The sequence below is a fragment of the Hoplias malabaricus genome, chromosome 4 (assembly GCF_029633855.1).
Source record: "Hoplias malabaricus isolate fHopMal1 chromosome 4, fHopMal1.hap1, whole genome shotgun sequence".
In the NCBI taxonomy this organism is placed as follows: domain Eukaryota; kingdom Metazoa; phylum Chordata; class Actinopteri; order Characiformes; family Erythrinidae; genus Hoplias; species Hoplias malabaricus.
The window spans coordinates 2,522,715-2,538,184 of NC_089803.1; the positions used below are offsets into that span (position 1 = coordinate 2,522,715).

At 43.7% G+C, this 15,470-nt stretch overlaps 1 protein-coding gene across 1 annotated transcript; it reads right to left on the bottom strand.

Moving 5' to 3' along the window:
- Positions 1 to 420: 420 nt before the first annotated feature.
- LOC136694076 (zinc finger protein 501-like) lies at positions 421 to 10,218 on the bottom strand. The gene is made up of 3 exons (XM_066667434.1): positions 9,916 to 10,218; positions 7,496 to 7,648; positions 421 to 3,808 (listed from the first exon to the last, which is right to left on the bottom strand). The coding sequence occupies exons 1-3, from the start codon at positions 10,216 to 10,218 to the stop codon at positions 2,834 to 2,836; spliced, it is 1,431 nt and encodes a 476-aa protein (XP_066523531.1). The 3' UTR covers positions 421 to 2,833.
- Positions 10,219 to 15,470: the final 5,252 nt, after the last annotated feature.

A 15,470-nucleotide genomic window follows, 5' to 3' on the forward strand; every position in this document is an offset into this window, starting at 1 on the left:
CTGGTCAATAATTTACACGGTTCCAGGACCCAACTACAAACCTCTGTGAAGTACAAGGCCTGAGTAACACAAATGCAGAATTTTAAATAGGTTCTGCTTACCTCTCTTTTATGTATGTCGGCTGTGCGTCAGACTCTCACTCACAGAAGAATGCAGCGGTGTCCCCCACTGACTTGCTACTGATCATAGTGTTGATCAGCGCCAGCGGTATGGATCCATCTCAGCTCCCTGTGGTACGGGCCACCAAAATGTCAGGCCAAAAAGGCTTTCTACTTTAAAGCCTGAGTTAGCTTTGAATATGCCTTATTAAAAATCACAATTACTATAGAAAATCAATAACTAAAAAAAATCACAGACACTGGTTTCAGATTTAAAAGAGAACACGTTTCATACTTTATTTAAACAGGTTAAAGTATAATCACATCAACCCTGGTAAGTCTAAAAAGTGATACCAAAAGCATTAATTAAACAGAGTAAGGTATAGACACATTAACTTGGGTAGGTCTAGGAATACATACACATTTGTGAAGCTCTCATTTTTAATCAGTATTCAGTGGTGATAAGGATATTACACCACCTTCTTCACACACTCCATAGGCTGAGCTGGATTCCATTACAAAAGGGTACCTTATTCCCCATGTACCTATAAGGACTTCTGCTGCTGGTTAACTCTTCAGTCATTGTTTACTAGACACAATTAGGTTTAAAAGAAAGTTTGTGTGCTTCTTAGAAAATGTTCTTATCTATACTCAAGGCCATTTTACTCTTTCCCACACTCTTTTTTATTCTCATTCAGTATGTTTCTGTTCTTCACATCCTCATAGCTTTTGACAATCTCTTGACTAACACCTGGCTTCTCCCTGTCCTCCCAAATATATCACACCCCTTCATTATTATTTCCAGACCACATGATTTTTTAGGTTGTTGTATAAACATTATTTGTTACATCATTAACAATGCTTTCATTATCTTCCAGCCACGTTTTACCAAATAGCCTCAGACTTCAGGTCTCAGACCTTGAGCTGGTCCTTTCTCACAGTTGCTACTAATAAAGCAAATTGATAATAAAAGTTTTAAAACTATCACATAAAAGTGTATGTGTAATGTTTACCAGAATTCTGAGCTGGAGGAATGTGTGTAATCAAATAAAATGAAGTTGACTACATGATAAAACCCATATATCACTCAAAATACATACTGGACAGTGTTATTACAGCCATAAAATACACTTATCACCAGAATCAATGTCTAATGTGATGAAGTGAGTTAATCCAGCTAAAGTCAGCAGCTGCAAACCCAGGCTCACTGCTCAGTGACTCTCAAAAACCAGATTACTACACTTTAGTCAATAAAAATCAGCACTAACACAGAAACAGAAAAGGGCCTGCAGTTATTTCCTTGTTTGAAATGTACACTAGCCCTTCACAATTTATGTTCCAATATATATATATATATATATAAATGCAGCAATTACAAATTGTCTGACTTCCCCATGGGTGGAATGACTTACACCAGTGTTTCTCAAACTGTAGCACACATAACACTGGTATAAGTGATTCCACCACTTGCTGCTTCAGCTACGTCAGATGACCTCCAAAAATGAACTAGGCTACTTCTTAAAAGAATTAAGAATATATGTCTCAATTGGCCTGGGAACGCCTCAGTGTCCCTCTGGAAGAGCTGGCTAGAAGTCTGGAAGAGGTCGAGGTTTCTTTACTCTGACTGTTTCACCTGTGACCCAGACCCAGATAAGCTGTGGACAATGGATGGTAGGGAATAACTAAAAATATGAAACTGAGAAATGTTCATGTGTAAATTATGTAATGTTTCACAGTTTTTATAATTAAAGTTCAATAAAACAAGTTTGTGTTAAAAAACACAACATGGGCTATTAATAAACCGTAGTTGATTATGTGTCTAAGGGAAGGGCTAGGGCAGCATTCCCCTACTTCTTTTCTTCCAGGGAGGGTATGTGGTCCCCAGTATTTTGCAAAATTCATAAAAAGAAAGCCCAGTTTCAGCTACTTACTGAAAGTAAACTAAGGTCAGGGACAGACATGGGCAATTTGGCCGATCTTGGCACCAACAGAGTTTAACACAGCGCCTCGCTTCCTTCACCTGCTCCAAGCTTTTATAGGTTTTCACCTATAGCTTATTAAACACAGAACTGATAGAAAATTGACCTCTCTTCACATTTTTATTTCTTTAAAAACACTCATTCACCCAAAATTTGATATGTTCTTATAAATGAATAATTGTATTTAAAACATTCAGATTCAAAATCATTGTCCAAAAAGACTGGCACCACCTCCTCATCTGTTTCCTGGATGATCTCCTCTGGATCCTCAGGGTCAGACTGGATGGGCATTGTGCCGGGCTCTCAAACCCCGGACTGTGTCTGTGGTTTAGTGTAGTTGTTCCACTGAAATAAAGAGGGAACTGAACCGACTTTCAACATCCTTTTTCTCTGTGATTTACTGATAAATTTATTACTACTAAAATGTCTGCTGCATATCTGTCTCAAGTGGTTAAACAAAATAAGATGAGGTTGTTTCACTGTAACAAGTCACACAAAGTTCAAGGTCTTTTAGAAAACAGTGGAAGCTCAATACGGAGAGGGGGTAAATAATCTGTAATAATTAATTCTGAAGCCACAACTTGAAAATAAAATCAATTCCATGAACAGTCAGTGGCATCTGGTATCACACAATTCAATCACACGTCTCCAAATCCCCAAATACTACACAATTCAGCTTTAAGGATAATTTTACATTAAATGTGACCCAATACAGTAATTAAATTCAAATCTCTGAAGGTAGTTCCTCACTCAGTGCTACTGCTTCTGTTCTTCGTAAATGCAGTGATGTTTCAGGACAGAACTCTGATGATTAAAACTCTTCCCACACTCCGAACAGTAATACGGTTTCTCTCCTGTGTGAATGCGCTGGTGTGTTTTGAGACCACCTTGTTGATTAAAACTCTTCCCACACTCTGAACAGTGATATGGTTTCTCTCCTGTGTGAATTCGCTGGTGTGTTTTGAGACTACCCTGTTCAGTAAAACTCTTCCCACACTCTGAACAGTGATAAGGTTTCTCTCCTGTGTGAATTCGCTGGTGTTTTTGGAGATGACCCTGTTCAGTAAAACTCTTCCCACACTCTGAACAGTAATAAGGTTTCTCTCCTGTGTGAATGCGCTGGTGTTTCTGAAGACTACCCTGTTGAGTAAAACTCCTCCCACACTCTGAACAGTGATACGGTTTCTCTCCTGTGTGAATGCGCTGGTGTTTCTGAAGACTACCCTGTTGAGTAAAACTCCTCCCACACTCTGAACAGTGATACGGTTTCTCTCCTGTGTGAATACGCTGGTGTTTTTGGAGACTACTCTGTTCAGTAAAACTCTTCCCACACTCCGAACAGTGATACGGTTTCTCTCCTGTGTGAATGCGCTGGTGTTTTCTGAGATTACCCTGTTGGGCAAATCTCTTCCCACACTCTGAACAGTGATACGGTTTCTCTCCTGTGTGAATGCGCTGGTGTCTTTGTAGACGGCTCTGTTTAGTAAAACTCTTCCCACATTGTGCACAGTCATATATTTTCCATTTGTTTTCACTTGTCTGAGATTTCCTGTTGGATGTGTGAGTGTGGGGAGTATCCAAGGATGTTTCCTGAGAACTGGAGCTTCTGTCCTCCATATCCTCACATTTAATCTCCATATCCTCACATTTAATCCCTCCTGATCTCAACATTGTGTTATATTCCACTTGGAAATGTTTCTTGATGCACCTGTGGAAAAACTCTGGAACTTTCTTGAACAACAGGAGCCAGAGAATGTATCAAAAGAGATGGTCTTCTGTCCTGGAACTCTCTCTCCCCTGGCTCTCTATTGGTGACCAATATTCTCCTGGATTTATAGTCAGTTCCACTTTAAGTACTGCTACTGAAACAGCAAAAAATAAGTCATTGTTGATAACTCATGGTGCAGGAATAGAGCAACATCTAGGGCTGTGCAATATAATTGCAAATCAATAACACGATCAATTGTACATTTTACCACGATCGCTTTTGTTTTTGTATTTTTGACCCTCACAGTTCAGTGATGAGGCTTATGCTGTAAATATGCTCCAGTATTAAGTATGGGATTTTACTTTTCTGATGTTTCTGAGAGCATGTTTGCATTTAAATTCTTTTTGTTCCGTGTTGTCTTCCATCCATCCATCCATTATATGTAAGCCCTTATCCAATTTTAGGGTCGCGGGGGGTCCAGAGCCTACCTGGAATCATCGGGCGCAAGGCGGGAATACACCCTGGAGGGGATGCCAGTCCTTCACAGGGCAACACAGACACACACACATTCACTCACAGCTACGGACACTTTCGAGTCGCCAATCCACCTACCAATGTGTGTTTTTGGACTGTGGGAGGAAACCAGAGCACCCGGAGGAAACCCACGTGGACACGGGGAGAACACACCAACTCCTCACAGACAGTCACCCGGAGAGGGAATCGAACCCACAACCTCCAGGCCCCTGGAGCTGTGTGACTGCGACACTACCTGCTGCACCATCGTGCGCCCCCGTGTCGTCTTAATTATACTCAAAACACAGCACGTCCAAAACCAGACACTAGCTGCTCGAGTCACTTGGTCTGATTTGGCATTTAGGTTGCTTCTATATGGCAGATAGGGCCATAATCACGTTACTACAGCTTTGTAGTGTGGTTTTAAGGGGACAGTACATGAACACAGTCAGATAACAGTCGCATGAACATAACAGAATAGGTATATTGCCTTCAGTAAAACACGGTATAAACGGGGTGTAAATGTCTTAAACACATATTTACCTTCAGTAAAAACAGGTCTTGATTTCTCTCAGACACACAGCTCTCCTCCTGCTTCTCTCTCACACACACACTTTCCGCTCCACAACACCCGCCCCCTCTCACACGATTGGCTGGAAAATCATAACAGCTGCTCTCCTATTGGACAGTCCTCACAGAAACCAAGTACATATCTCTGCAGGCCGGAGGCAAGTGGGAGGGCCGTACGCAGCAAGTGGGTAGAAACGAGCAAGTGGGGGATCCTGATGTTTTGTGGGAAGGCGAATGTAGGATAAGCAGCCTTTTTAATTTGAAAAAAGGGCATAGATTCTCTCCAACAGAACTAGGTTCCCTCTGCTATGTATATAGTTTAAAATATTACGTTTCAGTGAAAACGAAATACATAGCACTTCTGATATTTTAATGATATATTGTTGTTGATCTGATTATGAGGTGAACTGCAAACCCCTTATGAAATCCATTGGGTCTCTCATGTCTAAAATCATTATTTTAATTTGATTACAGAACTATAGGACTGTGGGCAGCATGGTGGCGCAGCAGGTAGGTGTCGCAGTCACACAGCTCCAGGGGCCTGGAGGTTGTGGGTTCGATTCCTGCTCCGGGTGACTGTCTGTGAGGAGTTGGTGTGTTCTCCCCGTGTCCGTGTGGGTTTCCTCCCACAGTCCAAAAACACACGTTGCAGGTGGATTGGCGACTCGAAAGTGTGTGAATGTGTGTGTGTGTGTCTGTGTGCCCTGTGAAGGACTGGCATCCCCTCCAGGGTGTATTCCCGCCTTGCGCCCGATGATTCCAGGTAGGCTCTGGACCCCCCGCGACCCTGAACTGGATAAGCGGTTACAGATAATGGATGGATGGAACTATAGGACTGTGTTATTTGTTTTGTACTCAGCACAGTATTGGATTATTATCAGTTTAAATGTGTAAACCCTTAAGTAACACTATAGAAAATGGCCCACTATTCAAATAAATATTTAAAGCAGCTCCTTTCCATTAATGGACATGGGAGAAATGGTGCTAATAATTTGCAAATAATCATAATATTCAGCAAACCTCCCATGAGCACTCAGTCATAGTGGGTGTATATGACAATAGAGTCAGTGCATGTAGCTACAAGTGAGATGAACTTAATAAGATGGAAATTTACTGTAATGTAGTTATTGTTTAATGAATTCCAAGATAGTGGTGCAACCTTTCAGGAAATTTGGCTCAATTAAGAATATAAACAGACATTCAGAGAGGTTCACTGTACTTCATTTAGTTCCTTTGCATGGTTTTAAATGATTCTTTATAGAAGTATGTCCTTGTTGTAGAGTATTATGTATTACTCTTTTTGTTCAGATAATCACATGCTTTGATTTGGTATCAGAACCAGGTCCTGGAACACCCTACTCACAAAATTAGTTGAATCAAGTTTGTTTGAACAGGTAGAATAGGATCAGAATTGTATAACACTGGCTTATACTGTCAGAAAGCCTCCCTTTATTATTACCTGGATTGTGCATGTGAATTTGTAGAAGGACTATCATTCATTCATTCATTCATTGTCTGAAACTGCTGATCTAAGTCAACTCCTTACAGACTGTCACATGGAGTGTGGCTCAAACCCACAACCTGGAGCTGTGTGACTGCAACACTACCTGATGCACCACCGTGCCGCCCGAAGGGCTATCAATTTATTTTAATACAGTTTATTTATTCAGTTTAATTTATTTCAGAAATACACCATATGTACAAATATTTGAGGACAAATTTGTAATGAATGTATTCTACATTAAGTTGCACCCATTACTAACACAAATGTGCACACACTGCCTCTCTGATCCCTGTACAGAAATACTGACAATAGAATTGGATGAAATGCCAGGCGAAGAATATATAGCACCCCAGCACTGGGCTGTGCTGATGAACCCATATTTACTGTCATGTCTCTTGTTAGGAAGTGAGTAGTAGCCCATATGTAAGCAAACATTATCATTCTCAGTTCATGTGGTCTCAGTTAAATGGTTATTCTCTTTATTTATTGCAAGTATTTCACATATTAAGCCAAACACAAACAAATCTGTAAATCACATAATGCTGAAAATGTACTCCATATAATGTACTCAATGTTTACAAGGTACAATATTAATACTGAAAACAAAACAGTTATTACATGGTCACCCGGCATAGAGCTGTACTACAAAATACACAATAATCTAACACAATATCCCAAAGAACTCACTGACATTCTCTTAAACTTCCAAACAATGCTCAAACAGAGCAATTTGAACTGCATTAGTTATAGAAATTAACTAGGATACCTATTTTGTGCAGGACATCACAGTTAACCAGACAGCCTAGGTTTCTAAAAGTATCAAACTATACACATTGTCTGAACTATGGTGTACAAGGTGCCCTGCAGTCTAGTATCTGTGCCTTAAGATTTGAGGTGAGGGGCCCTACAGTCCAGTTTCCATGCCTTAAAAATTCTGGGGTGAGGGGCATGGTGTAACCACAAACATCGCATTGACCCTGCATCACAGCATCAGCCCTGTTTTTAAAAACAAATAAAAAGGGTTCTTTAGCCTCTGGGTCATCTCCAGAGCTTTTACAACAACTACGTATCTCGAAGACAGCGACGTGCTTGAGTTGTGCTTAAAATGTTCTTCCGCGCTCACTTGGAGTTGTACCACCCACTTGGAGCTGTACGCCCCACTTGGAGCTGTACCACCCACTTGGAGCTGCCTCCGGCCTGCAGAGATAGCCTTTTCATAGAAACAGTCCTCAGTGTCAGGATCGAGGGACGGACTGACTGAGGGCGGACGCATTCGCTAAAGCACAGATATACTTTTATTTACAAATACTAACAAAACAAAGAGACATTAACAAAAGACAAGAAACGGGGATCCAGGCAGGATAAACGGGACACAGGGAGTAGAACAGGATTAACGGGACAGACAGACGAAAGAACGAAACGACAAAGGAAATACAGCGACAACGTGAAAACTAACAACGGAGAGACTAACGAACACGACAGACTTGACTGGATACACGGAACAATAGAACAATGACCAACAAACAGGAAGTGCAGGAAGGGGACTTAAATACAAGACACTGACGAGACGCACCTGTGACAGATAACGAGGAGGACTGGTTAACAGATGACACGGACGAGGAGGCGGAGACAAGGACATAAACAAAACATAGCCATGTGCTAAAAGCACATGGCCGGGGACAACAGACATGACAGGACGAAGGCGTGACAGATGCCCCCCCCAAGAACGCGCAACTCCCGGGCGCGTACTCCTAAACCCCCCAGGAGCTGGCACAGGAGAGGGCACGGAAAACAAGACAGACTAAGACAAGACAAGGAACCAAGGGAGACAGGACTCAGGACAGGACGGGAACAGACACAGGAGCTGGGGACACGACAGGACCGAATATATGAGACGGGACATGGGACATGACAGGAGACTGACAAAGGGGGGCAACAAGAGACGAGAACGGACTGGACAGGACAGGAGTGGACACATGGGAATTGACCAGAGACTGGACTGGAGACAAGACAGGGGACTGAAAGTGGGACGGATACGGAGACTGGACATGTTTGGGGACAGAAGACTGGACATGGACAGGTGACAGAACAGGGGACTGGAATGGAGACGGGACTGATGACAGGACTGGGTGCTGGGAATGGACGGGAGCAGAGACTGGTGACGAGACGGGACAAGACACTGGACAGGATAGGAACATTAGACTGGACAGGGGTATGTGACTGGACAGAAGACAGGACAGGTGACATGACACTAGACGGATACGGAGACTGGACAGGAGTAACAGGGGACTGAAAGGGAAACTGGACGTGAGACAAGACAGAGGGTTGAAACAGGGACTGGACAGGACTGACAGGGGACTGGACAGGAGACAAGACAGAGGGTTGAAACAGAGACTGGACAGGACTAACAGGGGACTGGACAGAAGACAAGACAGAGGGTTGAAACAGAGACTGGACCGGAGACAAGACGGGTGACTGGACATTGGACGGATACGAAGACTGGACATGACTAACAGGGGACTGAAACGGGGGTTGAAACATAGACTGGACAGGGCTGATAGGGGACTGGACAGGACTCACAGGAGACTGGACTGGACTTGGTAGGGGAACAGGGACCAAGACATTCAGGGGGACAGACACGAACACAGTGACAGGGACTGGGACAGAGACAAAAGCTGACACGGGTACTGGGACAAGGACAGAGACAGGAACCAAGACAGGGACAGACAAAGGAACCAATATAACAGGGGGGTGCCCAGGACTGGCTACTGTCTGTGGGGCAGTCTGAGGAACCAGCCTGGGCACAGTTCTGGGGATCGGCCCTGAAGTTCTACGGGCCGACCTACAGACATGGACAGGAGCGGCCGTAGCCACAGTCACGGGGACAGGAGCGGCGGGTGCCGCCATCACGGACACAGGAGCAGCGGGTGCCGCCATCACGGACACAGGAGCGGCGGGTGCCGCCATCACGGACACAGGAGAACGTGCGACGACGTCCACGGAGGCAGAGGAATCTGTGCCGTCGTCCACGGAGACGGGAGAACGTGCGACGACGTCCACGGAGGCAGAGGAATCTGCGCCGTCGTCCACGGAGACTGGAGAACGTGCGACGACGTCCACGGAGGCAGAGGAATCTGCGCCGTCGTCCACGGAGACTGGGGAACGTGCGACAACGTCCACGGAGGCAGAGGAATCTGCGCCGTCGTCCACGGAGACAGGAGAGGCACGCGTCGCGCTCACGAAGACAGGAGAGGCGCGCGCCGCGCTCTCGAGGACGGGGCGGCTGGAGGCGCCGCGTTAATGAAGACAGGCCGTTGGAGCCGCTTTTACAAGGACAGGAGTTCGTGCTGCTCGCCAGGCTCGCGCTGGAGCTGTAAAGGGTTTAGGGGGTTTCACAGGCGCACCCATTAAATCCCTCAGAGGTGCGCCTCTGTTAGCCCCAACTCCGTCGTCACGACGTTGGAGGCTAACAGCCCCTATCCTTAACGCCCCCCCAAAAATTTCCCCGGACCTAAGGGGGTAATCCACCGTCGAGGGGGGAACTCCAGCACGCTTCTTCCGCCGGCTCCTTCGACTCCCGCTGGCGCAACTACTCGATTCACGAGTCGACTCCTCAGGTTTAGGAATCGGAATAGCACCAGGCAGGAGCTGGAGCCGGCAACTCCCGCTGTAGCAGTCCTTCTGTCCATAATTCGGCTCCTCTGAAGTCCTAGAGGCTACCATTGCACGAATTATGGACGCTTGGACTTCTCCTAGTCTCCGAAGGTAACTGTCTGTGCTAGCTGCGTCCTGGCGGTTGGTCATTCTGTCAGGATCGAGGGACGGACTGACTGAGGGCGGACGCATTCGCGAAAGCACAGATATACTTTTATTTACAAATACTAACAAAACAAAGAGACATTAACAAAAGACAAGAAACGGGGATCCAGGCAGGATAAACGGGACACGGGGAGTAGAACAGGATTAACGGGACAGACAGACGAAAGAACGAAACGACAAAGGAAATACAGCGACAACGTGAAAACTAACAACGGAGAGACTAACGAACACGACAGACTTGACTGGATACACGGAACAATAGAACAATGACCAACAAACAGGAAGTGCAGGAAGGGGACTTAAATACAAGACACTGACGAGACGCACCTGTGACAGATAACGAGGAGGACTGGTTAACAGATGACACAGACGAGGAGGCGGAGACAAGGACATAAACAAAACATAGCCATGTGCTAAGTGGACATGGCCAGGGACAACAGACATGACAGGACGAAGGCGTGACACTCAGTCCAGAGGATCATTCCAATAGGTTGTCTTCAGTCACGTGGTTACTCCATTGTTACGACCCAGTCTAGGGTTGAGCCGTAACAGAATTAGGTGTGTGTTGGAACTAATGCTTGAGAAAGGAATAACTGTAACAGTGATGTGAAGGTGAAAAAAAAGGACACAAACGTTATCATTATCTGTAACCGCTTATCCAATTCAGGGTCGCGGTGGGTCCAGAGCCTACCTGGAATCATTGGGCGTGTTGAAAATAATTTTTCTTACACTCTCTTCCTCACATGAACTCTAAGATAATTCAGGATGCAACCACCTTGGTGACTTTGTATAATGTAATTACCATGGGGTGCCTTTTGTTCCAACCATTTGGGCCAAGCTGAAGACAGACTGGCCCTAACACAGCAGGGGTTCTCCATTTCCGTTAACCTGATTGCTATGGTAATTGATTAGGTGTGGTTAAGGGTGGGAGGATCACTGTGTTATCCTTAAAAGGGTATTGTACAGAGAGAGTTTCAGACTTGTTTAGGAAGAGACCCATGCGCACCCAATAAACTTCATTTTCGTCTCTACTTTTCGAGTCTCCTCTCCTATTTTCAAGAAACAACTTGCCAGCAGAAAAACAACTTCCAGCGACGAAAGCAGGAACAAAAGAACAAATTTTAAAAGACAACAGGTGCAAGGCAGGAATACACCCTGGAGGGGGCGCCAGTCCTTCACAGGGCAACACAGACACATTCACTCACACAATCACACCTACAGACACTTTGGAGTCACCAATCCACCTACCAACGTGTGTTTTTGGACCGTGGGAGGAAACCGGAGCACCCGGAGGAAACCCACACGGACACGGGGAGAACACACCAACTCCTCACAGACAGTCACCCGGAGCGGGAACCGAACCTACAACCTCCAGGTCCCTGGAGCTGTGTGACTGCGACCCAGGACACAAACGGAAACACAGAATGTATAATGAATAGAATATATATTGTATATGTGATATTCACAATGACCCAAACACCAGTGAACTTCAGGATGGCCTTATGCCGACAAAAATAACAAATAAACACCCCTCCTAACTGACCCACAAACAGCTCTAACATACCTAAGTGAAAACAAAAAGGATTAAGGCCACGTATACCTGTTGGTGCTTCTTGACCTCAGCGCAGCTTTCGATACAATAGACCGCAATATTCTCTTAGAAATGTTAGAAAACATGGTTTGAATTACAGGGACAGCCCTACTATGGTTCAAATTTTAATTAACGGAACGTTATCAATTCGTAAAAGTAAACAATTTAACTTCAAATTATTCTAAAGTAAGATTTGGAATTCCACAAGGCTCTATTTTAGGACCATTATTATTTACATTATACATGTTACCGCTAGGCACAGTTATAAGAAACCATGACATTAACTTTCACTGTTACGCAGACGACACACAATTGTATATTTCAGCCAAGCCCGATGAAAAACACAGATTAAAGAAAATAGTGGACTGTGTAAAAGATGTGAAAGGCTGGATGTTGTGTAACTTCCTCCTTCTAAACAGCAACAAAACAGAGGTCCTGCTTTTAGGTCCAAAGGTGGCAAGAAATAAATTATCAGATTTAATTTTGCTGACTTTACAGTTAAACCTGGTTCAGCAGCAAAAAATCTTGGTTTCATAATTGACCCGGATTTTTCATTTGATCAACACATAGGCAACATCACTAGGACAGCTTTTTTACATCTTTGCAACATCACAAAGATTAGAAATGCCTTATGCCTTAGTACATTCCTTTATTACTTCAAGGCCTGACAATTGTAAAACAACTGTCAAGACGCACCAGCAGAAATTTTAAAAAACTTCAACTAGTTCAAAATGCTGCAGCCAGGGTCCTCACTAAAACTAGAGAATTTGAACATATCAGTCCAGTTCTAAAATCACTTCATTGGCTGTCTGTAAAATTCCGCATCGATTACAAAATTCTGTTATTAACGTATAAAGCTCTACATTAGCTCGCTCCTGAATACCTTCAAGATACTATTTCCTATTATGAGCCTCCACGTTTACTCAGATCACAGAGTACTGGATTTATAATAGTCCCCAGAATTCAGAAGGCCTCAACTGGTGGAAGAGTTTTTTCTTATGAAGCCCCCCAACTCTGGAATGATTTTCCAGAAAGTTTTCGGGACTCAGACACAGTCACAATTTTCAAATCTAGGCTAAAAACTCACTTGTTAGTTTATCTTTTGGTAGTTAATGATCCCCCATAGATAAAGGTGGCAGATCCAGGGAGTCCATGGGCACAGGGAAATATAGTAAACTGAGACGCTGGTGCTGTTGTCATGCTGCTTCACGCAATTACTCAGGTTTGTTGATGGTGGAGTGGAGGAATGCCAGTGTTTCAGGATGCTCATGTGTCTGTGTGTCCTTCTGGTTATCCCCTTTTTGTTGTTATAAGCTGTTATAGTCAGACGTCATTAGCCACACTCTATAAATGTTTAAATTTTCTGCTTTACAAACACCAAACAGTTTAAAATTATTTCCATCCCTTTACCTTTTTCTGAGTAAACTACTGCCCACCTGTCCATCTGGACACTGAGGGATGACTGTCGAGATCCTCCTCCACGCTTCAGATCAGCTGCCCACACTCCAGCAACCATTAAGTGCCTTGGAGCTGCCCCTACACTGAAGTTCTCACGGACTCCTAACTATCATTACCAATAGATTGACCAGAGGAGGACAGGTCACCCCTTGTGAGCCTTGGTTCCTCTCAATGTTTCTTCCTCAGCTGAGGGAGATTTTCCTTGCCACTGTTGCCCTTGGCTTGCTCACCTGGGGGATTTTTACATCTTTTACATTCTCTAATTTTTACATTTCATATCAAATCTTTGTCTTACCGGAATTCTGTGAAGCTGCTTTGTGACAACGTCAGTTGTAAAAAGCGCTATATAAATAAATTAGATTTGATTTAGTATTAATTCTGTAAATAGAGAAAATAATGGCTGAAAGTGAAATCATGTTAATAAAGACATTGCTGAATGAATATATTGCTGATCAGTGCATGGTTACAGCCTGTGTGTTTATTTAATGCCCAAAATCAATCAATCAATCAATCAAATTTTATTTATATAGCGCTTTTCACAACAAAAAGTCGTCACAAAGCAGCTTTACAGAGATCCGGGTCCAAGCCTCCTATGAGCAAGCCAGGGGCAACAGTGGCAAGGAAAAACTCCCTCAGCACACGAGGAAGAAACCTTGGAAGGAACCAAGACTCATACGGGGAACCCATCCTCCTCGGGTCGACACCGGAGACACAATAGAGAACAGAAGTAAAAGTGAAGGGGTTATAGTAATATAAATGTAGTATATTAGTGATGATGGAGAAGTAGAAATGAAAATGGTGAGGATGATGATATTAGTGATGTATGAGTCTTAGCAAGGCCAGGATCTTGTACAGGACACGGGCTGGATCAGGGCAAAACCTGGAGAGCAGCAGGACATCTCAAAGCATGAGAGAGAGAGACAGGAGAAAGAAAGCCAGACAAAGGGAACAAATAAAAATACAAAAGGTTAGTAGGGTGATGGTAAAGAACGGGGAAATTTGTCCTGCGAAAAAAGCTTCCACTGGTCAGGCAAGAGAACCCAGCGACAGACAGCGTTGTTGGCAGGTACTACAAAGCTAACTAAGAATGCTGTAGCTATGGTGATATGACAGGATTAATACAGAACAGTGATAATATGAAAACCAGCCCGAACACCAATATAGAAGGAGTAACCTGAAGGTGAGTGATTAACCAAAAGCTTGTTTGAAAAGGTAGGTTTTTAATCTAGATTTAAAGATTGAGAGTGTGTCTGAGCCCCGAACAGTAACCGGAAGGCTATTCCAGAGTTGAGGAGCTTTGTGAGAAAAGGCTCTTCCTCCTGCTGTGTTTTTCTTAATGCGAGGAACAAAGAGTAGATGGGCATCCTGTGAACGAAGTGTACGTGACGGGCGATAAGGTATGAGAAGTTCAGTAAGATACTGCGGGCCTAAACTGTTTAGAGATTTATAAGCTAAGAGGAGTATTTTATAGTCAATGCGAAATTTTACAGGTAGCCAGTGTAGGGACGAGAGAACTGGGGTGATATGTTCAAATTTTCTAGCTCTAGTGAGCACCCTGGCTGCTGCATTTTGAACTAACTGAAGCTTGTGTAACGCTTTGCACGAGCTCCCTGCCAGGAGCGCATTGCAGTAGTCTAGACGTGAAGTTATAAAAGCATGCACTAGTTTCTCTGCATCTTTTAATGATAAAATATGCCGAATTTTGGCAATATTGCGTAGGTGGAAGAAGGCGGTTTTGACTGTATTGGATATGTGGGTATCAAATGTGAGAGTCGAATCAAAGGCTACACCTAAGTTTTTAATGATGGCATTGTGTTTTACTGTTGAATTATCAAGATTAATAGCAGCATTTCTGAGTGAATGTATCTGAGTATCTGTACCTAGTAACAAGACCTCAGTTTTATCAGAATTTAACATGAGAAAGTTTTGCATCATCCAGTCTTTAATTTCAGTTAGACATTCTGTTATTTTACGTAGACAAGCAACATCATTGGGTTTGGCTGATATATACAGTTGTGTGTCATCAGCATAACAGTGGAATTGAATCCCATGCTTACGGATTAGTCTACCCAGTGGCAGCATGTAGAGTGTGAACAATACAGGGCCAAGCACTGATCCTTGTGGGACACCCTATTTAACTAAAGTATGATTAGAGGATTTATTATTCAGATAAACAAATTGGTAACGATCGGATAAATAAGATCTGAACCAAGAGAGGGCAGATCCTTTT

What these genes read in the sequence shown, in the direction of transcription:
- LOC136694076 (XM_066667434.1), bottom strand. Translation starts at nt 10,218, where the DNA reads ATGCGTCCGCCCTCAGTCAGTCCGTCCCTCGATCCTGACAGAATGACC. An exon ending in GGCGGAAGAAGCGTGCTGGA is followed by an intron (nt 7,649 to 9,915) that starts GTTCCCCCCTCG and finishes TCTGTGCTTTAG; the next exon opens with CGAATGCGTCCGCCCTCAGT. An exon ending in AGTGGGTGGTACAACTCCAA is followed by an intron (nt 3,809 to 7,495) that starts GTGAGCGCGGAA and finishes CTGTTGTTCAAG; the next exon opens with AAAGTTCCAGAGTTTTTCCA.